The sequence below is a fragment of the Beta vulgaris genome, chromosome 2 (assembly GCF_026745355.1).
Source record: "Beta vulgaris subsp. vulgaris cultivar EL10 chromosome 2, EL10.2, whole genome shotgun sequence".
Taxonomy (NCBI): domain Eukaryota; kingdom Viridiplantae; phylum Streptophyta; class Magnoliopsida; order Caryophyllales; family Amaranthaceae; genus Beta; species Beta vulgaris.
In genome coordinates, this window is record NC_079203.1 from 32,777,053 (window position 1) to 32,800,453 (window position 23,401).

Genomic DNA, 23,401 nt, shown 5'->3' on the forward strand with positions numbered 1-23,401 from the left:
GTATCATCAACCTGAACTCTAAAGCTTCTGTTCCTTGTGACATTCGATGAATGACAATCCGTCATTGCTGCGTCTCCCCACAGACGGCGCCAAATGTTACGTAGTCTAAAACTAGCAAACTTATATCACACTCCCAAAGATGGGTTCTAAAACTGGAGACTTGTGCAACAATGATTGGCTCGGATCCCGATGCAAACTCCTGACCAGCAACCTGCAAAAAAGGGACCCACCCTGGAGGTTTGGGTGGTATTTCCCCCTCCGATGCTTAAGTCAGATATCAGGGATGTGAAGGAACTTTTAGAGAGAGAAAGTAGAGAGAGAGAGAGAGAGAGAAGAATTTATGGCAGAATATTTATACTGTTTGAAATGACTGTTGTGCCTTGATGTCACCCTAATTTGGGAGCATCTGATTGGCTAATCAAATTAGTGGGACACGTGGCAGCAATTAATTGGTCAGTACACCTCACTTTCATATAAAGGTGTAGATCATTTTTACTGGGCCTAAGTACAATTTTTGGGGCCAGGAGAAGGACCTTTAGTACGCTTTCTTCAGAGAAACGTACTTTTAGGCCTGTCACCTTCAGGCCCTTTGTACTTTACTCCCCTGCATATATGCCACATGTAGGGCTCTGATGAGGACACGTGTCAGCGCAATAGCCGTTGATTTTTAGGCTACAACAGATACAATACCCTATTATTTATCGCTTACTACTAAGTCTTGTACACTTGCAAGAATAGGGTTTTATAACTTGTTTAAAATTGCTATCACCTATCCCCGTATCTGTTTATTCTCTATCGGAACTTCTTGCTAGACAGCTCTCAGCAGCCAACATTCGGCGAGACAAGTCGATTGGTGTCTCTATAGGCAAATTGGGTGTTCGTATACCCTTCCTCACATTTGCGGATGATACTATGCTTTTTGCTACAGCTTCTGATTCTAGCTGTGTGGTGATTAAGCAAATTCTTGACAAATATTGTTCTATGTCTGGTCAATTGGTTAATTTTCATAAGTCCGCCTTTTAGTGTTCTCCGCATGTTCCCCCGGTGGCTAAAGCTAATTTTGCCTCCTTGTTAGGCATGAATGAAGTTGACCATTTAGGTGAATATTTGGGTTTTCCTATTATTGATTCGCGTGTGACTAAGGAAACTTTTGGCAAAACAAGTGGTAAAGCAGCTAGTCAATTGCCCAAATGGAAAGCTAATTCGTTATCCAAGCTGGTAGAATAATTCTAATCCAAGCGAATTTAGCTACTAAAGCTAATTACCAAATGCAAAGCTTTTATCTTCCACAATCTACCTTATCGGGATTGGATAAATCCTATCGTAATTTTTTCTGGAACAAAGACCCTTTAGCAAAGACAACTGATCTGTTTGGTTGGGGTAAAGTGTGCCTTCCTAAGATGTATGGGGGGCTGGGCATTAGAAAGGCTGATGTTAACAATGTTGCTTTAGAAATGAAACTTCTCTAGAAACTTCTAAAGCATAGTAATAATTTATGGGTAACTTTGGTCTCCAAGAAGTATTTTAAATCTCAAGATCTTTTTTCGTATAAGGTTTCTCCTGTTGCATCTTGGCAATGGAAGAGGCTTATGTCTATCAGACCTCTTTTAAAAAAGGGTCTTCGATGACAGGTCGGGATTGGGAAAGATATATGCTTTTGGGAGGACAATTAGGTTTTCCAATATCCAATTAGAACGGTGGTTAGTCCCCCCTGGAACAGAAAACCTGAAAGTCTGTGAGGTGATGGATAGGTTTGGGTGTTGGGATCGTGCCCTTATTACCCAGTTGGTTCCCCTCCATATTGCTGATAAAATTGGTTCCCTCTTTCTCCCTTCATCCCCGCAAGACGACTCTTTGGTTTGGGGGCTGACTGCGGATGGTGAATATTCGGTAAAGTTTGGTTCTTTGTTAGCGCAAGGCATTTATAACCCGAATTTTGAAAAAGTGGAATTTGCATGGTTATGGAAGTTTAATGTTCCCCCTAAGATCAAACTATTTTTATGGAAAGCTTGTCATGATGGTTTACCATCTAAGGATAGACTGAAAAAATGTAAGGTATTTGTGCCGTAACAATGTGTGTTATGTTGCCATTCTTCTGAATCCATTGCTCATTTATGCTTCCAATGCACTTTCACTAGGCAAGTTTTTTCTTGTCTTAACGCTTCTGATTCATGGCCTATTCTTCCTGACTTTATTAATCTGTCGGAGTTTCCTTCGTTTAGGTATTGGATTGAGGAATGGCATTCAATTAGTGATGGTGCTTCTATTTCGAAATTTTCTTTTGTTTGGTGGTTCATCTGGTTTACTCGAAATAAGGTCATTTTTAATGAGGAAGGTTTTACCCCTTGTAAAGTTAGTTTCATGATTAGTAGTTTCTTTGCCCAATGGTTGAAAGCTGCTGCAAAAGGGGAAGAGGATGTGGGTAATCCCTCTCCAAGGTGCTCTGCTAAACCAAAGGTTGTTAGAGTAGGTAAAAATATTGTTTGGACCCCTCCCCCCGAGAATTTCTGTAAGCTTGATCTTAATGGTTTGAAAGATCCCAATGGGAACGCTGCTTTGGGGTTTGTGATTCGGGATTGTATGGGGGAGGTTTTGCTTGTTGGAGCTAAATCTTTAGGACCCCATATATCTATTGTCCAAGTCGAGGCGTGGGCTCTTTGCGAAGGTGTTAAAGGAGCTATCTCCCTGGATATTTCTCACCTTGTTGTGGAAGGGGACAATCTTGCAGTCATTAACTCAATGAAAAATTTGTGGCGTATTCCTTGGGAGATTTCTAACATTATTAATGATGTAGGGGTGGATGCTCGGTCTTTTGTGAAGTGTCAGTTTCGTCATTGTTTTCGGGAAGCTAACCAGGCGGCTGACTTCATGGCAAAGAAGGCGCATCGCCACCAATCTTTACTCTACTGGTTTCCTCCGTACTGTATGGATTTTTCCCTTATCATCCGCAAGGATGTTTTAGGTTGGCCCCCTGATTAGAGGGTTAGCCTAAGTTTTTCTCCTTATCAAAAAAAAAAAAAAACCTATTAACGTCACAATTAAATAGACATCATGTCATGTTGGAATTTGAAAGTTTAACACTAACCCACATTCTTTAATAAAAGGACCTTGCGCTCATGTTAAATTAATCTAATTACTCAGATTAATTGTAAACATGAACCCAAATTCACCAATTCAACTCATAATAATATGTAAAAAGAGTGATCATTTAACAATATAATTATCATATTTATTTTACTGAATAAATTAGCTAAAATTTATTATAAAACTTATCCCTTATTAATATATATGACAATTGTTTTTAAGCTCGGGTCATGCCCTACGTACTTATATTTTTTATTTATTAATATATAACTTTAGATTGATTATGCTAAATATCACTTGGAGTTTAGTGGCTAAGACTTTAGTGTATAAGCTTTAAGTAATAGGATCAAATCTTATACAATGCGTTTTTTTTTAATTTTTTTAATAGTATGTGCTCCAACTTTGTGGCTAGAGAAAGGGGATTACCGCCACTTTACAAAATGCTTTACAGGGCATATAAGGAATTTTGTGGACACAAGAATCAATAAAAGAAATATTAGTTCAGATGGTAAATATACAGTAAATCTTACTAAGAGGTCAGGACATCAGTATATTTTTTCCAAAAAAATCATAATGGCATGTCTACTGTTGGTCAATTGCACACATGGACAAATTCTAGTGCAAGAGGGAGGGTTACACGTGACACATAAATTTTGACAAGCACACTTAGTTCAAAACTAACTCACATCCTTTAATTAATGGGTTGTGTGTTCATGTTAAACAATCTAATTACTTTAGTGAATTATAAACATTAACCCAAATTTACCAATTCATCTCAATATGAAAAAAAAATGATCATTCAAAAATATAATTATCATATTTATTTTATTGAATAAATTCGCCAAAATTTAACATAAAACCTATCTCTTATTGATATGACATTTTTGCCCTAACATAGAGTTGACAGTTGATCCTTTAATAGTAGTAACTAGAATTTTTTTTGCACGCGATGCGTGCTTAATTTTTTCGAAACAGATACTTGATTTTCTTCGGCATAAGAGTCAAATTTTGAATATTAGACATACGAAGTATAATTGTTTTTAGTTGCAAAATTTGATTGGTTTAGTTTCAGTCACTTAAGTCTCTCACCAATCTTTTTGTCTTTTTTTTTTTTACTTTTAAAAGTTAAGTTCTGTGAACAAATTAGAAATTTTATTGAATTTATTTATGATTTCTAATATTATAATTTTGTAGTTGATTTTTGAATTAAGTATAGTACTTCATAAATTGTAAAGAAAGTGGACACTTTGATTTCAAGTCAATTTTTTCATAGGTTGTAGTTTGTAAGTGAATTTTAAATTTTTGTAAAGTTTTCTCATTTTAGTGATTTGCATAACGTAAATTATGCAATTTTTTTAGTTGACTTGTGAGTGATTGTTATAATCATATTTTTTGTATTTTTGTTTGAAGCCCCCTTTGATTTGTAAGTAAATTTGTAATTTAGAATGGGAAGAGGATAACATAGTCTCTTCATTCGGAGACACCATAGCTTCCCCTTCCCTTATATAATAGAGATATGTTGTACTTTAATTCTTGAATGATATTTTACATAAACCTTTTTACCTTGATAATTAATCACTGTTATATAATAGAAAAAGATAGGTCCAAATATATGTTTCATTATATGTAGGGAACACTATAAAAAAGTAAATAATTTTTTTCCTTGTCAAACTTCTAAATTTCAATTCACTACAAATACACCTTTAATGTTTTTTATCACGACCCACCATTAATTGTGAATGGTTCTTGAGAGTAGTGATTTGTAAGTAAATTTTTGTAAATGTTTTGTATGTATTGACGTTCTAGGTTATTAGTTTTAGTTTGTATGCTAATTTTAAGTTTTAATAAAGTTTCCTGATAATTTGAGTGATTTGCGTGATTTTTATAACGTGATTTTCTCAGTTGTATGAGTGATTTGTAAAATTTCTTCTTTTAAGTGATTTGTGAGTGAGTGTTGTAAATTAATTTTCGGTAGTTTTATTGAGTGTCGATTATGATTTTGACATTCTTTTTGTAATTTAGAAAGGGAAGGAGGGCAAAATAGGCATTTCAAAAGAGGACACCATTGCTCCCCCTTCCCTTATATAATAGAGATAATACATGGTAGTAACAATTTTAATTTCAATATTCATTTTATAGTAACAACAAAGAAAATAATACTAGTAACGGCCAAAAGAAGTCAAATAAACCCTCACTAGACCATTATCATCTCCCTTTCTTTTCCCTCCCCCCTCTACAAAATTTCTAGTCCTTATTCTCCATTTAAGGGTTGTTATGCACCGATTTTGATAATACTAAGTCCCATTTTATAGTTTATTTTGAGTTATATAATGAATTATTTATGTTTGCGATCTCTTTTTTTTAGAGTCTCTTTTCTCATTTATTAGTGAAATTTGTCTTCTTCAAAAGGAGTTTTTAGATCTTGATTATTCAGAGAATGGATAATGGTATTCTCTTTGGTTGTTATGCATTTTTGCAATGGTTATCAATTATTCGTTTGCAGTCTTAAGTCAATAAAGAAAAAAATTATTAGAATAAATGGTCTAATTTTAACATAAACTAAATAAAGCCAAGCCTACATTATTTTAGAAACTCATTCCATCTCACTCTAACCGAACACTTTCTCTACACATCTCATACTAATCTAGTTGTCCTTTGTTTTCTGCTTGTTTTGTTTCCCTTTTAATCTCGAACTACGACAAATAGTTTAACTGCAGCCTTACCAAATGGATTAAACTAGTCATTCAATGATTTAACAAGTCATTGAATAAATTAAATAATGTGATTATTAAAAGAATTAAACTAGTCACTATATTTAAAAAGTATGATCTTTCATTTTCTTAATATTGAGCTTGGGTCATCGCCTAATATTAAATTAAAAATGAGGAGTCTCTTATAAAACTAATGTTCAGTTTAGTTCAATCCAATACATTTCAGTTCAATTTTTCCTCTTTGATGCCTGTCTGTTTGTGAAATAACCATCTCCTTCGTCTACACAACAAAACCCTAACTTTTGGGCATTAGACAAACCCCACAACTTTCATAATTCACGTCATATTCCTGGGCATAACATTCCCCGGTATTACATTCCTGCCACTAGATTTGCGCTATTTCTTCGAATTCCTCCGGTAACCCTAACCCCAGAAATAGAAATGGAGAAATCTAGTCGAAAATCGAGGGAGGAGAGAGAAATCACCGACCACAAGCACCAACATCGCCACCACAGATCCTCCAAGGACCACCGCCATCGCCACCGCAACGATGCCACCGAAGAAGACGTCGACGAAGAGCACCGCCGCCGATCGAGGAGAGAGAAATCGCTCGACGAGGAGGAACAGCAACATGATTCGAGAAGAGAGAGAGAAAAGAAGAGGAAAGATAGGGAGGTGAGTCAGGAAAGATTCGATGATAAGAGGATTAAGGTATCAGATGTCAGGAAGGAACGACAACGCCGTTTCGATGACGACAACGATAACAATAACGATAACGATGGAGGAATTGATAAGGTGGATAGGAGAGAGAAGAGGAGTGATGGTAAAAATGATAATAGTAATGGGAGTAGGAAGAGGGAGAGGAGGAGATTTGATGATGGAGATATTAAGAAAGATGATGTTGCTGAGGTTGCTGAGGTTGCTGCTACTTACAAGAGTGGTTCCTTTCACAATGTGAGCTTCTCTTTCTTAATGATTGTTGTTTTTGAGATTAGATTATTGTTTTCAAATTGAAGTTTTCGGTTTCATAATGTGGTATGATTGAGTGTTGTTAGTGTGATTTTATTGAATTGAACAATTTGTTTTAGTTGAATTAGGTATGCTATCGGGATTGTTGGAATCAACGATTATTGATTGATGACTATGGTCGTTTGGTTGCGTGTAGGAACTAGGAAGGATATTGCAATTGGAAATTCCTAGGAAGTGTATCAAAGTAGATTATAGAAATTAGGAGTTCTCACGACAAATTTCGGCACTAGGTTAGCAACTTCTCCCCTCAAAAGAAAAAAAACTTCTTCGTAGTTAAGTGTTTTTGTCAGCTTAACATCACAAAAGGCTCTCCACTTGTGGATTTCTATGTCAATTAAATGACCACTAAGGTTTATTGCTTTTGGATAAGTAGCTTTGAATTTAGCTTGGTGTTTGATTGTTCATTAATTAGTTTGCTGAATCATTTAGCTACCATGCCGCAAACGTGTCGTTAGATACCCTCTTGTGTAATGGTTTAAGTACATATATGGATATGTCTTTGGTAGTATAGTGTTTTGTGTGTCGTACTTTAAATGTATGGATACTTAAGGCTCTTGTCTTTTTTCTTCTTTCTGTGAGCTGAGGGGTACGTAAATTTGTTGAGTCAGAGTGGCTGGTGAAAATCATCATTTGAAGGACTAAATGTAGTGCTTTTTCTCTCTGACACGAGAGAGCTAGTAAAGTCTTTTGTTTCTTTTATCACTGGCTGGTTTTTATGCTTATGCCTGTGACTACTATGTCGTGCAACTATCATGTCTTGCGATTTGCCGATGTGGTTCAATCGATACATTAGGTTAGGATTAGTACTAGGAGATGTTACTTTGACTTACCATGCTAAGTAATTCTTTTTGGAGGAGATGTATTGTTACAAATTATGAATACACTTTGAGCCTTTTGATACTGATTTGCATTCCGCTTTCTCTGTCAGGATGGTGCTGTGGAATCCCTCAATGTGTCATCAAGATTTGCATCTGAAATTAACCCTGCGAATAACCATACTTCTACCAAGGTATCTTCAATTTCTACCACCAATGAAAATAAGGGAGTTAATATTACCGGATCTCATGAGGTTACTGGCAAATCTAGTACAGATGGGACACCTTCAACTGCTGCCAAGAGTGGAAATATATCCCTTGATGCTTTAGCAAAAGCTAAAAAAGCTTTGCAGATGCAGAAGGAACTTGCGGAAAAGCTGAAGAAGATTCCGTTGGTATGTTCGTGTGTTTATCTATTGAACTCTCATATACTACAGTCATTTTGTGTTCCATTTCTACTTTTATTGGATTAGTTCATTTTTTTTTTTTACATATTATTCTTTGTTTTCATAGTCATTTATGTTAAAGCTCAGCCTCCAATTGCATAATGTTGTAAGGTCATATCTTACATCTTATTTATGTGTGTTTTCTTGCGGTGGCAGTTAAACAGAGGTACTAGCTCAAGCAATGCTGTCAGCACACAAGTGGGTTCAAAAGAAGAAATTAGAGCCTCCAGTGCTACTGGGGTTCCACCAACATCATCAACAGCCGCCGGCTTGGCTGCTGCTGGAATGATGGCAGCTCCCTCTACCTTTCCTGCAGCAGCTTCTGCTAAGCAGGTTGGCATGATAGACCCTGCTAAATTTGAAGCTGTGAAGCGTGCACAGGAACTTGCTGCCAAGATGGGTTTCCGCCAGGATACAGAATTTGCTCCTTTGATAAATTGTTTTCCTGGGCAGTCGCCACCTGATGAGGCAGTGCTTCAAAAGCCTGCAAAGGCTCCCGTTCTTCGCTTGGATGCTCTCGGTAGGGAAATTGATGAGCATGGAAATGTTGTCAATATATCTAAACCCAGCAATTTAAGTACTCTTAAGGTTGGTCTGTTACTTGTTTATCGGTCCCACTATTGTGTCTAAATCTGTTCGATCACTGATATAGTTTTGCATTTCCTTTTTTTAGGTGAATATTAACAAGCAGAAAAAAGATGCATTTCTGATTCACAAGCCAGAATTGGAAGTTGATCCGGAAACGAATCCTCATTATGATCCAAGGATGGGCATTGACAAAAGCAAGCTTCTTAGGCCCAAGAGAATGACCTTCCAGTTTGTGGAAGAAGGCAAATGGTCAAAAGATGCAGAAATTATCAAACTGAAGGTATGTATCTCTTGCTATGATTATGTTGCATTGCATTGTTGTTTTTTGTTTCTTGTGCATCTATTTATGTATTTGTTCTGTCATGTAGAGTCAATTTGGAGAAGCCCAAGCCAAGGAGCTGAAGGCTAAGCAGGCACAGTTGGCTAAGGCAAAGGCAGAGCCGAATATTAATCCAAATCTGATTGAGGTGTCAGAAAGAGTTATCACAAAAGAGAAGCCAAAGGAGTCAATTCCAGAAGTTGAATGGTGGTAAGGCATATAGTTTCTTTTAAGATAACTTGATTATATGGTGAATTTTATATTCTTGAAGCTCAAGGTATATTTTACATTAAATTTTGTAGGTTGCGGTTTAATATTGTTAGAATTGTGCATTTGCCTGTGTATTGACTACTGTCTATTTGCTGCTGCTTGGCAATCTGGGGGGCCATTGGGTCATTTTAATTGTGTTATGAGCAATGTTACTCAGATTTGGGTACTTGTGTTGAACTATACTATTTCGTGCAAACTTCTTAATATTGTGGCCCCAACTGAATTAATTATAGTACTTAAGGTAAAATTAAGAGTTTGAGTAACATAGATTATCGGTTTTATTGCATATGGAGCCTATCTCCCAAATTTGTTCTTAACACTGTCTCTCTCCCTTTTTTCTTTTTCTAGGGGGGAGAGGAGTGGTGAGGATTAGCTACAAAAGATAAGGATATCAATAGGTGTTGAACTCGGGATACGGTAGATTTTCATTCAGATGATGAGGTTTTATTGTTTACAAATGTAACCCCTTCACCTGGAAGATGGAGGGCTAGAGATAAGGCTCAGAGGACACTGCATGTAGCTAGTAATTTATAAGGGTAGTCTGGTTTAGAGAGGAGCAAAGGATAAGAATCAAGGGTGGGAAATGAAAGGACTGAATAGAAAACCCTCAATTACTATGTTTGTTCTTCTAAAAAACTACCTTTTACAATAAATTTCTTCGAAAATACTACCGGGTGATGGTTGCTGTTAAGTTTGGCTCATTTATTACGCCATTGACTTACACGTGGTAGTCACACAACCTTTTTCAACCTTTTCACTACCATATGTGACACCACTACCGGGACTTTTCTATAGTTGCTTTGTTGATCCATTAGACAAACCCAATGCAATCAAGAAGGTCACTTGATTACCTCGCGTAAGTCAATGTTGGAATTAAATGGTCAAACCTAAAGAAAATTGTATTATGGTAGAATCTCAAAATAATTCTTATTTAAAAGACCGTTTGTTGAATTTTTTTGAAAGGTACTCCATCCTTCCTAGAATACTCTTTAAACTTTCCCTTTTTTATATGTTCCAGAATACTCTCTAGACTTTATTTGGATATGACCCACTATTATTTTAAGCTTTTTACCTTTTAACCATTGGCCCATACTCTAACTTTTCCAAATAAAATAATACCACTTTAATTACCTACCAACTCTAATCATTCGCCCAGACTCTCTCTCCACCAAATAAAATAATGCTGCTCCTACTATCTACTAACTCCTATCACATCTACCTTTCCTATAAAATAACAATTGATAACCAAACAACCTGTCATCTAAAACTACGTGCTATGATAGTGTCAAGAGTATTACGGGATGGAGGGAGTAGCTTTTAGAAAATATGGTTTTTTTATAATAGGTAGTTCTGTGAATTTTCTTAATACTCCAATATGTTTGGTTGAAGGGAGAATATGATTTGAATTGGTTTTTTAATGCTTGGTTTGACTTTGGAAAGGAAGTCAAAACCCCCTGCCTCACCCATCTCTCATATGTTGTTCCAACCCCTATTTTATCCCTTGCTTTGACTTCGGAAATGAAGTTAGGCCTCCATTGGCTCACCCGTTACTCATATGTTATCTTAACTCATCAGTTGTTCTCATGATGGCACATCACTCATTGCTGAGATCAGTTGCCATGCCTTTCTTCTTCACAGTAGTGACAATGCTTTTTCCAGTGTTTCCTTTTTAATATTGCCTTTCACCTTGTAATGGGCTAATTGTAACCACCGTCTTGGTGAAGAACTAAATGGTGGTCAATTTTGATCGTAAAGACTCTGGATTTGGAACTTTCATGGCCACATTCTGCCACCTGAAGCCATTATCAGTTTTTATCTATCTCTTAGTAATTATGTCTCACATTTGCTGGTGGAGTGGACATTTTTTTGGTATTTGTGTGGCGGTGTTGTTGTAAGGGGGTATGAGTAGGTGGAAAGTTGGTTGGTTGGATCGGATAACATAAGGTGGGGTTTAGGGTTGTTCAATTGAGGCTTTGTTTGGTATTTGGGGTGGCGGCGATACCTTTGGGGTTGCCTGGGGGTAGGAAGTTGGGGGGTTTGGTCATTTTATTAGTTCTTGGGTGGTCAGATTGATGGTTGTTACGGTTGGTGGTTTCTTGTTATTGGAGTGTGGGTGTTCGATATGTCCGTGGCTGGTGGTGAAGATGAAATGTTGGTAAAATAGTGGTGGGGGTGGGGTTAGGATGGGAGTGGTCATGTTTGGGCCATATCTTATGATGCAGAGGAGTTGTTTCTAATCCGTATTGTTATGGGTTCTGGAGGGGGGCCGGGGGCAGGGGGATTTCAGGATCATGGGGTTTAGGGGCAACCAGATTCTCTTTTTAGGTAAATGAGGGTCTTATTTTTCCCTTTCTAGAAATCCCCTTACCCAATTTCTGTTAATATGCTGGGGGGATCTAGGATTGTGGGTTTAGGAGCCACCAGATTCCCTTTTAAGGTAAATGAGGGTCTTATTTTTCCCTTTCTAGAAATCCCCTCACCCAACTCGTCCTAATATTGCTGAGGCGAGATAGCTTCATAAGTATTCAAAATAAGTTGATGGGGCTGTTTGTTCGAAGATCACTTCAAAAAGTAGGTATGAGTGACTATTCCAGTCCTTCAATATACATCTTTGTTAAGAATATTTGTAAATCTCTTTATCTTATTATCTAAATTCCATTTTGTATATTTCTGTTTACACAGCTGCCAATTCTCTGCCTTGGATCATAGTCAGCATCAGAATTTAGAACCTTGGAGGGAATTGATGTCAACTTCTTGATGGTTTGCTTGGAATTGGAGATGGTTTGGAAACCTGGAATTTTGTCTCATAGCTACTGTCCTGTGAGGCCTTAGGTAGGGTTTCTTTAGCACATAGGTAGTCTGAAGCAGAACTTGGGAATTTCAAGCTATGGGTCTTCAGATGTAAGCTGTTTTAGACAAAGATCTTTGTCTGGCTATACTGTAGGAGACGAATCTTAGAGAATGAGGGGATTTTCTAGCATACTTTCTCGGAAGTTGCTCTTATATGAAAAATAACCTATGATGTGCTTTCATTTTCATTTTCATTTTCATTTGATATACCCATCCTGATAAAATATTTCTTTGTGCAAATCCTTTGATCTATGATTTGGTGATTTTGCCGCGTAGTGTGCTCATTTGTTGACCAGGGTTATACAGATGTCACTATGGCTCTGAACCAGTTCCCTTTATCTGAGAAGCATTTCTTGTGGTTAGCATTCCTACTTATAAACGGTTGAAATTATACTTTTGTATAAGGGTGAAATAGTGAGGCTTCCGCTCCCAAGAGATAAAACTTTACTCTCTTTTTTACCTGTTCGTTATAAAGCAATAGTGTCAAGTGCAGATGAATTTTTTTTCCTCCCTCCTTACATTCTCTGTTCTTTCTCCAGTAACGGCAAGTTGACATGATGCTTAGTCGTAGTAGAACTTGAACTGAACTGTCATCCTCATTTGACGTGTCCTTTTTGGTTAACCAGCTTTTGTGCCTATCTTTGTTCTATTGTTAATTTACTGGTTTTTTACAGGGATGTGCCTCTTTTGCGTTCTGGTGATTATGTTGATATTGCTAATGGTGGTATTATTGACGAAGATAAAGTGAAGATGGAGAAGATCACAATCTATGTTGAGCATCCTGAACCCATTGAGCCTCCTGCAGAGCCTGCCCCACCACAACCTCAGCCCCTGAAGCTTACAAAGAAGGAACAGAAGAAACTACGCACACAACGTCGCTTGGCTAAGGAGAAGGAAAGGCAAGAGATGATTAGGCAAGGGTTACTTGAGCCCCCAAAACCTAAAGTAAAAATGAGTAACCTCATGAAAGTATTGGGCTCTGAGGCAACCCAGGACCCAACAAAAATGGAGATGGAAATCCGAGCTGCAGCTGCGGAGCGTGAGCAGGCTCATGTGGATAGGAACATTGCTCGCAAACTCACACCTGCTGAGAGACGTGAAAAGAAAGAGAGGAAGCTATTTGAAGATTCGAATACCTTAGAGACTATTGTATCGGTTTACAAGATCAATGATCTTTCACATCCACAAAATCGGTTTAAAGTTGACATCAATGCGCAGGAGAACCGTTTAACTGGTTGTGCTGTCATTTCTGAGGGTTTTAGTGTTGTGGTTGTTGAAGGTGGGAGCAAATCCATCAAGAGGTATGGGAAACTGATGCTCCGGCGGATAAATTGGGCTGCCAAGCTGGAAACAGAGGATGAAGAGGAAGATGAAGATGAGGAAAATCCAGCAAATCAATGTCTTTTGGTGTGGCAAGGAAGAGCAGCGAAACCAAGTTTTGACAGGTTCTCCATCAAAGATTGCAGAACTGAGGCTGCTGCCCGCAAAGTTTTCTTTGATGCTGGTGTTGGTCACTACTGGGAGTTGGCTGCAAACTTTGTGGATGACCAGTTTTGAAAAGCCTGGATATGTGGTTTTTGTACTGGAGAGTGGTAAGTCAATATAGCCCTGTTTGCACCCACTAGTCAATTACAGAACCATGCTTTCTGCTGGTGATAAACATTCTGATCATTTTCTGTTTTTATGTAATTAATATTGTGGATTTTCCAGAGCATACTCTGGAATGACTGGAGATATTAGATGCATAAAATTGCACATTTTCGGTGATGACCTGATTTTCATTGCTTTCCATACATTCGCTCTCGTTGGCTGGTCTTTATGAAATAAAGACGGCTGATTTCGAGTAGAAGTGTAGAACAATGTAAATCAATTGAAGCCTCTAGCGTGAATGTCCATCGGATTATGGTTGCTCCGACCTACTACTGGTGAACACATCTGAAGTTTTTTTGTCAACTAATCTAATGCCCAGATTCTGAGCAGTAGCTTTCTGTTCCATGTTGTGTGTTCTATTTCTGAATGATTATAACTCCGAGGTTTTTGATGTGCCTATGATCGGAAGTTTTTTCATCCTTTACCACTTGGTTCTGTTTCTTTGAGTTTGTACTATAGTCGGTTGTCCCTTGATATAAGAATCGGACGGGTAAATTCGATCTGAGCTGTTACCTCTCACCTCAACCATCGTGTGAAAGGTATTGTTTCCTTTTCTTGAAAGGGAAAGACTAGAGAAAAGACGAGCGTGGAACCTTTTTACCTTCTCTTTTCACATCTTCGTACCCCTACACTTTTGGTAGTGAATCCATGTGTTCTTCTACAAGAATCAACAAAGTATGGGCGCATTTGGTGAGAGTTTTAGGTATTATTTCTGATTCTTTTTTATTTACATAGCTTTACGATAATGCTTGTTAATGGATTTTTTTTACGATTAAAATATAGTATTATCATAAGTAAAAAGTTGTATTTCTAAAATATATGTTGAGACAAAATTAATTCAGTAACATACGACAGTTATTCCTTGTTTACAAATCGCATATTAGAATTGTTGGTGAATAGTGTAAGTGTTGTAGATCAAAAAGAAATAGAAGGTACTCAACATTAATTGACATTGTTGACATGTGTCACAAAGGCCGTTTGTATATTATGACTTTGATGAAGTTAAAAGGAGGAAATTAGGAATGACTATGTGGTTAAATTAGGTAGCTGAACTAGTATATCATTTGTGTGATGCACAATTTATAATCTAAATACTTTCTTTGTTTCTTTTATTAATTGTAACATTTTCACGCTTCTCAATATATAACTTTAACCATTAATATTTTTCGGTTCGATAATTAAAACATATTAACAATAGATTTTTTGAAAAATATATATTAGGACGAACCTAACAAGATTTTACATGAATATGTTTTTCCTTAACAATAAATCACCGAAGATTAATTAAGTAAAGGTTGTGAATAGTGAAAAAGTCAAACTGTTGTAAGTAAAAAGAAACGAAGGAAGTATTAGTTTCGCATATGATCTAATATTGTATTAAATTTATGGGTAATAATGGAGTCATTTTCAATAACAGAGTTATATCAATTTATATCAATATAAATCGCATGTAATCATAACATATATACAACTCTTCGCCTCTATTATAAAGTAGAGAAATTTGTAAAAAAAACTTTTTAAAAGTTTAATTTTGCGAAAAAAAGCCTTTTAGAGCATTCTTGCAAAAAAAAAAAAAAAACCACAAACCTAATTTTCTTTGCAAACCTAATCTCGGTTTCCTGAATGGTTTTTAAGTTGTATAGGGTGATCATTTAATCTTCTTTTAACCCTCTATTTTCATTAACTGCAGCACCACCTTTATGCATCTTAAAAACTAAACCAGAAATTGGGAATAAGTTTCATCTTGCAAAGAAATTAAGTTTGTGGTTTTTTTTTTTACAAAGAATGCTTTAAAAGGTTTTTTTTTCGCAAATTAAACTTTAAAAGGTTTTTTTTAGCAAATTTTCCTATAAAATAAGCCTTTAATATACTAAGCTTGCTTGATGTATTGGTTGAAGATTAAACTTGTAACTTTAACAAGGTCAAAATCTTCCCAACTGCAGTGATTGGGGTTAGGGAGTTCCTTACTTTTCTCCATACTCCAAGTGTTTGTGTGGCAAATGTTAAACCAAGAAATCGTGAGGGTTCAAGGTATAGACTGGGTATTTCTCTCCTTGTTTTTTTTTTTTTGTTATTGTGTACCTATCTCCTTATCAATTTAATTCTTAACCCACAACCTTATGTTTTAACACACATTTTAGAGGGATAACTAGTTATTAGGCTCGGGTAATACCTCGGGTAAGAAAAAATTTTATTTATTAATATAATACTTTATGATAATAACACTACATACAACTTAGCCTACTGGTTAAGACTTTAGTATATGTACTTGAGGTCTCAGGATAAAACCCTATATTATGCAATTTTTTAATTTTTTTATTGACATGGATTACATGAGCTAAAACTCCATAGGGAGAGCGCCACCGCCACGTGGCACAGTTTTTTGTTTATGCACGCCTTTAAATATATTTGTATATATATAAGAACAGAAGTAGATAAATTGATGATAATCTCTCAAATTAGGTTTTACAATAAAAAATCTTTTGTCTGCCAAAATAAAATTGACAACCTAAAATATTAGTTGTAATATCTACAAAATTAAGTTCTTACTCGAAACATATTATAAAGTTTACTAAAAAATGAAGACAACAAATAATTTTATCTTTGCTGAAAGATGATTAATGCATGTTAAACCTTGTTTATAATTCTTGTTCCCACATTTGGTAATCTTCATAATCTCTACCCCATTGTTTCTCTTCCTTTTTTATCACACTTGAAGTTCCTATATTAGATCCGATAATTGTTTTTCAAAATTAAATGGATGTCAAAGATACATGTGCAATAATCTAAAAGTGAATGTGCATAATTTTTGAGCTACATATGCAAATATATATTTGTTGAGACGCGATGCACATTTTGTTGAAAAAACGCATATGAAAGTATGAAACAAAAGTTGCACATTTAGTAAATGATAGTATGTATAAACATTCACTTCTAAATTTAGCAAACAAATAATTCTCATCCTTCATATTGTCCCTAATAACATCTAATGCATATTATCTTTACTAAAAAGTGCAACTTTTCTTTCACATGCATTAATTTTAGTCCTTGGTATGATTGCAAGCTCGGTATAAATACTAGCCAGTATTCGGCCAAGTCTCCAGCTCAACGGTCCAACATGAGTAGTGTCTGACACATCATAGTTTCATTCGTAATAATAATAAGGGTTATGCTATATGCAGCCCTTAGGGTTGCATATAAGACATAAATACACTACTTAAAATGGAAATAAGTTGTGAATTTATGGAAATTTTTTGCATCAACCGATGTAATAAATGATCAATTAATGCAACTTATTTTCATTTTTAGCTTCTTATATACAACCCTTAGGGCTGCATATAACTTTTCCCTAATAATACTAATGTCTCCTTTGTATCTCAATCTAGTACCCATTTTCTCATATGAGTTGGCTGCACCTAGTAAATTGAATAATTGATTACAACCATCCTTACTTTACGTCCTATTACTTACTATATATTGTACAGAACACACAACGTTTAATATTTATACGAGACTAAATAGGTATAATTATTGAAAAATGGAGGAAAAACAGTAGAGGGAGTATTTAAATATTATAAATCTTAATGTTTGACAAGTATTAGTTTATGTGCTTTTCCTAATCCACATATAAGTACCCACCTAAAGCTAAAAGTTTGACACAATTGTATTTAAAATAGCTGGGTCCCTAAATATTTCCTAAAATAAATATGTAAAAGCTAGCCAATTAAGCAATCAAAAAAATCTATGTTTCCTTCACATCAGAAAATGGATAGAAAGAGTAAAGAAACAATAATGAAGCAGCAAAGATTTCAAGAGAACTAGAAAGCCGACCTTTTTACTTGGACCAAAATACTAGAGGAGGCCAACAGTAGATTAACACCCACACCTAATTCCTCCATACCCTACCCCCTTTTTCCATACTCTATTACAAAAGCCATGACTATATCAAAACTAAACACCCACTTCGCCACGTGTCTTCATCACATCACCAATAACTACCAATGGTAAAGAATAAGATAAAAATAATAATAAAAACCAACAAACAAACACTTTTACTACAAGCCTTGATTTATGTGATGTGCTCACTCAAGAAATTTGAGACGTGTTGACAATAGATTAGGAGGTTTTAGGTCACCTCTCTCTCACCCTCCCTTCCCTCTTTTTAGTATGCTAATTTCTACGGTTTTGTCCACTATCACACCCAATTTCACATTCACAACAAACTATAAAGAGTATTGAACAAAACAATAACCAACCCACAATTTTTTATTGTCTCAAAATTAATTCCTATATATATAACATTTTCCATCAAAATTTGCATTTCAAACTAGTTTAGCATTCCAAGTTTAACAAGGGGGGGAGAGCAAATTAAGTTTTCCCACTTTGCCAAACAACCCTTAATTACAACATAGGAAAGAAATCTCTAGTTCCATATATAGTGTATATACTTCCTTCTTAGGAAGTATAAATAGAGGTGTGTAAAGCTGGATATCCTAAGGGGAACTACTAAAATGTCCCGTGTTGTAGATGATAATTCTGCTTCTTCATCACCTACTCTCTTACCTTATTTTGGTTCCTCACACTATCATAACATGGACCTTGAATCCAATAATAATAATAATAATAGTGGTGGTAGTGGTGGTGGTGGTCGTCGTGTGTCGTTCTCACCTACACTTGGGCAGCTCTTGAAGCGGGTAGGAGATGCTCGAAGGGAAGGCACCGGGGATGAAACCCCAGTGCACCACACTCTTGCCATGAGCCCCGAGACACGGGCTCTTCCGTTTGTTCTCCGGTTCTCTAATCTCACCTACAACGTTAAAGTTACAAAGAAGATGCAAATTCCGGGGGTCAATTCCCACATTGCAACCCCGGGAGAACACCACCCCGTTGGCAACAACGGGGTGTTCTCTCGTACGAAGACTCTTTTGAATGATATTTCTGGTGAGGCGCGAGATGGTGAGATCATGGCCGTGCTAGGAGCTAGTGGGTCTGGGAAGTCGACACTCATCGACGCCCTTGCAAATCGTATTGCAAGGGGTAGTCTGAAAGGAAAGATAACCTTAAATGGGGAGCCGCTTGAGTCGCGGCTCCTCAAAGTTATATCAGCCTATGTGATGCAGGATGACTTGCTCTTCCCCATGCTTACTGTGGAGGAGACGCTTATGTTTTCGGCGGAGTTTCGACTCCCCCGAACCTTGTCTAAGTCCAAGAAGGAGGCTCGTGTCCAACAGTTGATCGATCAGCTCGGGCTTAGGAACGCTGCCAAGACAATAATAGGCGATGAAGGGCATCGTGGTGTATCAGGTGGAGAGCGTCGAAGGGTATCGATTGGTCTGGACATCATCCATGACCCCATCATCCTCTTCCTCGATGAGCCCACCTCGGGATTGGACTCCACTAGTGCATTTATGGTGGTGAAAGTGTTGCAAAGGATAGCTCAAAGTGGTAGTATTGTTATGATGTCAATACACCAACCTAGCTACCGTATAATGGGGTTATTGGACCGACTCATATTTTTATCAAAAGGACAGACTGTATTCAGTGGCTCACCTTCCGACTTGCCGGGGTACTTCGATGAGTTCGGGAAATCGATACCGGAGAACGAGAACAAGACGGAATACGCCCTAGACTTGATCAGAGAATTGGAGGGTGCTCCAGGTGGGGCCAAAGCTCTAGTAGAGTTCCACAAAGGATGGCAGATGAAAAAGAGAAGTGTATTTCCCAACATTGAAGGGGCACCCCAAGATAGTAGGGGTGGGTTGTCCTTAAAGGAGGCAATTAGTGCAAGTATCTCAAGGGGGAAACTTGTCTCAGGAGCTACTAACGCTGATGCTAGCCCCGCCTCGATGGTCCCCACCTTCGCCAACCCTTTCTGGAATGAGATAGTCACACTATCAAAGAGGTCGGTCATGAACTCCCGTAGAACGCCGGAGCTTTTCGGCATTCGACTAGGAGCTGTTCTAGTCACAGGGTTCATACTTGCAACTATGTTTTGGCAGCTGGATAACTCTCCTAAAGGGGTTCAAGAGCGTCTAGGATTCTTCGCATTCGCCATGTCTACAACATTCTACACATGTGCAGACGCTCTCCCAGTTTTCCTACAGGAGAGGTACATATTCATGCGAGAGACAGCCTACAATGCCTACCGCCGATCCTCCTATGTACTCTCTCATGCTCTCACCGCGCTCCCCTCCTTGATCTTCCTCTCATTTGCATTTGCAGCAACAACATTTTGGGCAGTTGGTTTAGACGGAGGAGTATCTGGGTTCTTCTTCTACTTCGGTATCATCTTCGCCTCGTTTTGGGCGGGTAATTCCTTCGTTTCCTTTCTCTCCGGAGTTGTCCCTCATGTTATGCTTGGTTATGTGATTGTTGTTGCTATTTTAGCATATTTCCTCCTATTTTCGGGCTTCTTTATCAACCGTGATCGCATCCCAAATTATTGGATTTGGTTCCATTACATGTCCTTAGTGAAGTACCCTTATGAAGGTGTCCTACAAAATGAATTTCAAGACCCTACAAAGTGCTTCATTCGTGGAGTTCAAATATTCGACAACACCCCACTTGGGGCCGTGCCTAATGCCATGAAGGTACGGCTCTTGCAGACTATTAGCGGGTCGTTGGGGATGACGATTACACCGTCGACGTGCGTAACAACCGGTGCTGATATACTACAACAACAAGGGGTGACTGACTTGACCAAGTGGGGTTGTTTGTGGGTTACTGTTGCTTGGGGTTTCTTCTTTAGGATTTTGTTTTACTTTTCTTTACTACTGGGAAGCAAGAACAAGAGGAGGTGAAAGGGAGGTAAAAATTGATCAAGTTACTTGTTTGGATTAGCTTAATTTGGTTTATGGGCTCATCCTTTTGTGCATTTTATTATTATAAATCATTATCATTTTCAATATAGTTGGCTGTTAATTTTATATTTAGTGGGAAGTAAGCTGGAGTTTGGTGTAAAACTGTTTCATAAATTTGGTCATACGAAATTCAACTCAATTTCATTAATCAGATATTCAACTACTTCCATTGCTAATGAGCATTTTATCCTACTACTGTTTTTTTTACAAAAATTAGTTCAACAACCAATTGTAATTTGTTTCCGATTAATTGATATGCATTGTACAAGTTTTTTTTTTTGGTCAACCACAAGTTAACAATTTTGCCAACCTTTGAAAAGTTATAGCCAAGCTCCGAATAAGCCTTCCAATATCGTCAAAAGGTACACTCCCACATCACCTGGCTTGAATTTTTAGTTCCTTTACTATATAGCACTATAGCAGTATGACGATTGATAGTTCTCTGAAAGTATTTTCTTTCTTACAAACACTTGCGGCCCGTTTGGTAGTTGTTAATATATTGATGGGAATGAATTTTAAGTGTAATTTTATTAGGGAAGCATCCTTAAAATCTCCATAGGGAGTCATTTTTTCTCCATGGACAAACAATCTTAATCCTAAACTTGTGTTTTTGTCTCCAAGGGGAAGCAATTTTCATTACCACTCATTACCACCTACAAGGTGGTATTGGATGGGAATGAAAATTTAAGAAGGAAAGTGGATACTTTAGGATAAATTAGCATTACCATGGGAATATACAATGATATTTTTCACAAATTTACACATAAATTCATTCTCATTACCACCATTTATGACCAACAACCAAACGGGCCGTTGGGGTACTATTATAATGGACACGGTATAACAACGAAATTTAAGAACAATCGACACAAAAATTAACGTTTACTAACAATGTGTTAGCTACATTCATAGGTAGAAGAAAAATGTGTTAGTTTTTTTTTTTTTTTGAAAGAAATGTTTTATTATCTTTAGTAGAGAGAGAGTACAACTGTACATATGATAAAATAATAAAACAAAAACGATATTACAAGGCATATTTCAATAGGTACACTTGGTCTAACCGTAGCAATTTTTTTATAATAAAAAAGTGCGCTATATATGAACATTAAGTGAAAAAGTAAGACTTAGGGCATCTTCTCCCCAACTTATTTTCAGTTCAGTCTAGTTACAATCAGTCCAGTTCAGTTCAATTCAGTTGCAATCAGTTTAATTCAATTCAGTTGTTTTATGTCGAAAAGAACAGGCCCTTAAAAGTGAATTTCGAGTTTCTATTTTTCATTTCTTTTTTGTATTTAAACTTTTTTGTAACTCTTTTAACTTTGTACCTTTCATTTTGTGTACTTCTTTTTATTGAAAAGAATTCTTCTTTGGACTCAATGTTTTTGTAAGTATTTTTTTTTTCCTTTTATACTCCTTTCTCTTCATTTAAGAATACTTTTCTTTCGTCTCTTTTGTATACTTAATATTTTCTGCAAGATTTTTTTTCACTTCTATAAGAATTCTAGTTTACTTTTGAGTTCTTATGTCTCACTTTTTAGTTATGACAACTAGCTATTAGGCCCGGGCTATTCTCCCGGTAAGAAAAAATTTCATTTATTAATAGAAAATTTTATGATAGTAACACTAAATACAACTTAGCCTATTGGTTAGAACTTTAGTTTGTGTACTTGAGGTCTCAGGATCAAACCCTATATTATGCAATTTCTTAATTTTTTTATTGAGCATGGATTACATGAACTGAAACTCCCTAGGGAGAGCGCCACGTGGCACAATTTCTTGTTTTCGTACGCCTTTTAATATATTTATATAGATTCATTCTAAAATTTTTATAAATTACCTTTTATATAAATATGTATTCCTTTTAAATCTCCATCTTTCACTTATAAGCAATCATAGGTCAGGGTGATAATGAGCCTGACAAGCTCGCGAGCAGCTCGGGCTCGGCTCGGTCAAAGCTCGATCAAAGCTAAACGAGCCGAGCCGAGCCGAGCTAGGCAAAGCTCGGCTCGTAAAGCTCGTGAATAGCTCGATTATTATTTTATATTAAAAAACTATTTATATATTAAAAAATTATTTATTTATATTCAAAATTATATTAAGTATTTCTTTTAAGATATTAACTAAGGTATATAATTAGGGGGCGTTAATGAGCCAGGGTGGCTCGCAAAAATAATTCGAGCTCGGCTCAAGATGGCTCGATTCGAGTTCGAGATCGGCTCGAGACCCTAATGAGCCGAGCCTAAGCTACCTTGACTTCGGCTCGAAAGCTAGCAAATAGGCTCGATATTATTCAAATTACTAAAATTATTTTATTAATGTTAAATATAGGATAAAAAAATTAATAACTATGAAAAAAAGTAGTAGTCTTAAGCACTAAACTCAAAAGCCAAAGTTTATATGTTTGATAAATTAGAGGAACACTACCGAATAAAAAAAAAAATTAGAGGAACACTTGAAAAAAAGTAAAACAAACCGTTCAAAAAAAAAAAAAAAACAAGAAAAACAAAGACAATATTTAAAAAAAATGATGAAAAAAATGATGCAGCCATATACTTAAATTGCATACTTCTTAATCATGTGATTGATACTTGAACATGATATTTCTTAATCATGTGATTATAAAGTATATGGCTGAAATTTCACTATTTCAGCTATCCCACATCGGTGGGTTTAGCAAAGATGCGTGTGAAATGCTCTATAAATTAAAGCTTTGAGTTAGAAATTCTTCACAGCTTGCCTACTAGTTCTTTGGGCTATGCAATTAACAAGGCTTTGGATA

The 23,401-nt window shown here is 36.6% G+C and overlaps 3 protein-coding genes across 7 annotated transcripts; all 3 read left to right on the plus strand.

The window, feature by feature from the left end:
- The first annotated feature begins 1,743 nt into the window (after window positions 1–1,743).
- On the plus strand, window positions 1,744–2,979 carry LOC125494808 (uncharacterized). Its single transcript, XM_048638630.1, has 2 exons — window positions 1,744–2,066; window positions 2,223–2,979. Exons 1-2 carry the CDS (start codon window positions 1,744–1,746, stop codon window positions 2,977–2,979), a joined length of 1,080 nt encoding a protein of 359 aa, XP_048494587.1.
- A 3,053-nt stretch (window positions 2,980–6,032) lies between these two features.
- LOC104886920 (protein RDM16) lies at window positions 6,033–14,189 on the plus strand. 5 transcript variants are annotated; one of them, XM_010671474.4, is made up of 7 exons: window positions 6,033–6,749; window positions 7,753–8,034; window positions 8,242–8,673; window positions 8,759–8,953; window positions 9,042–9,202; window positions 12,787–13,704; window positions 13,823–14,189. In XM_010671474.4, exons 1-6 carry the CDS (start codon window positions 6,237–6,239, stop codon window positions 13,667–13,669), a joined length of 2,466 nt encoding a protein of 821 aa, XP_010669776.2. In that variant the 5' UTR covers window positions 6,033–6,236; the 3' UTR covers window positions 13,670–13,704; window positions 13,823–14,189. The 5 variants fall into 5 exon arrangements, with proteins under 5 accessions (XP_010669776.2, XP_010669775.2, XP_048494907.1 ...); XM_048638950.2 differs by having other exon boundaries at window positions 6,689–6,749; window positions 7,753–7,833; window positions 7,916–8,034; window positions 12,787–14,189; XM_010671473.4 differs by having other exon boundaries at window positions 6,034–6,749; window positions 12,787–14,189.
- Window positions 14,190–17,238: 3,049 nt separating this feature from the next.
- LOC104886919 (ABC transporter G family member 6) lies at window positions 17,239–20,773 on the plus strand. Its single transcript, XM_010671472.4, has one exon. The coding sequence runs from the start codon at window positions 18,274–18,276 to the stop codon at window positions 20,560–20,562; it is 2,289 nt and encodes a 762-aa protein (XP_010669774.2). The 5' UTR covers window positions 17,239–18,273; the 3' UTR covers window positions 20,563–20,773.
- The last annotated feature ends 2,628 nt before the right edge of the window (window positions 20,774–23,401 follow it).

What these genes read in the sequence shown, in the direction of transcription:
- LOC125494808 (XM_048638630.1), top strand. Translation starts at nt 1,744, where the DNA reads ATGGATAGGTTTGGGTGTTGGGATCGTGCCCTTATTACCCAGTTGGTT. An exon ending in AAATGTAAGGTATTTGTGCC is followed by an intron (nt 2,067 to 2,222) that starts GTAACAATGTGT and finishes TCCTTCGTTTAG; the next exon opens with GTATTGGATTGAGGAATGGC.
- LOC104886920 (XM_010671474.4), top strand. Translation starts at nt 6,237, where the DNA reads ATGGAGAAATCTAGTCGAAAATCGAGGGAGGAGAGAGAAATCACCGAC. An exon ending in AGAGTGGTTCCTTTCACAAT is followed by an intron (nt 6,750 to 7,752) that starts GTGAGCTTCTCT and finishes TTTCTCTGTCAG; the next exon opens with GATGGTGCTGTGGAATCCCT. An exon ending in ATTCCAGAAGTTGAATGGTG is followed by an intron (nt 9,203 to 12,786) that starts GTAAGGCATATA and finishes GGTTTTTTACAG; the next exon opens with GGATGTGCCTCTTTTGCGTT.
- LOC104886919 (XM_010671472.4), top strand. Translation starts at nt 18,274, where the DNA reads ATGTCCCGTGTTGTAGATGATAATTCTGCTTCTTCATCACCTACTCTC.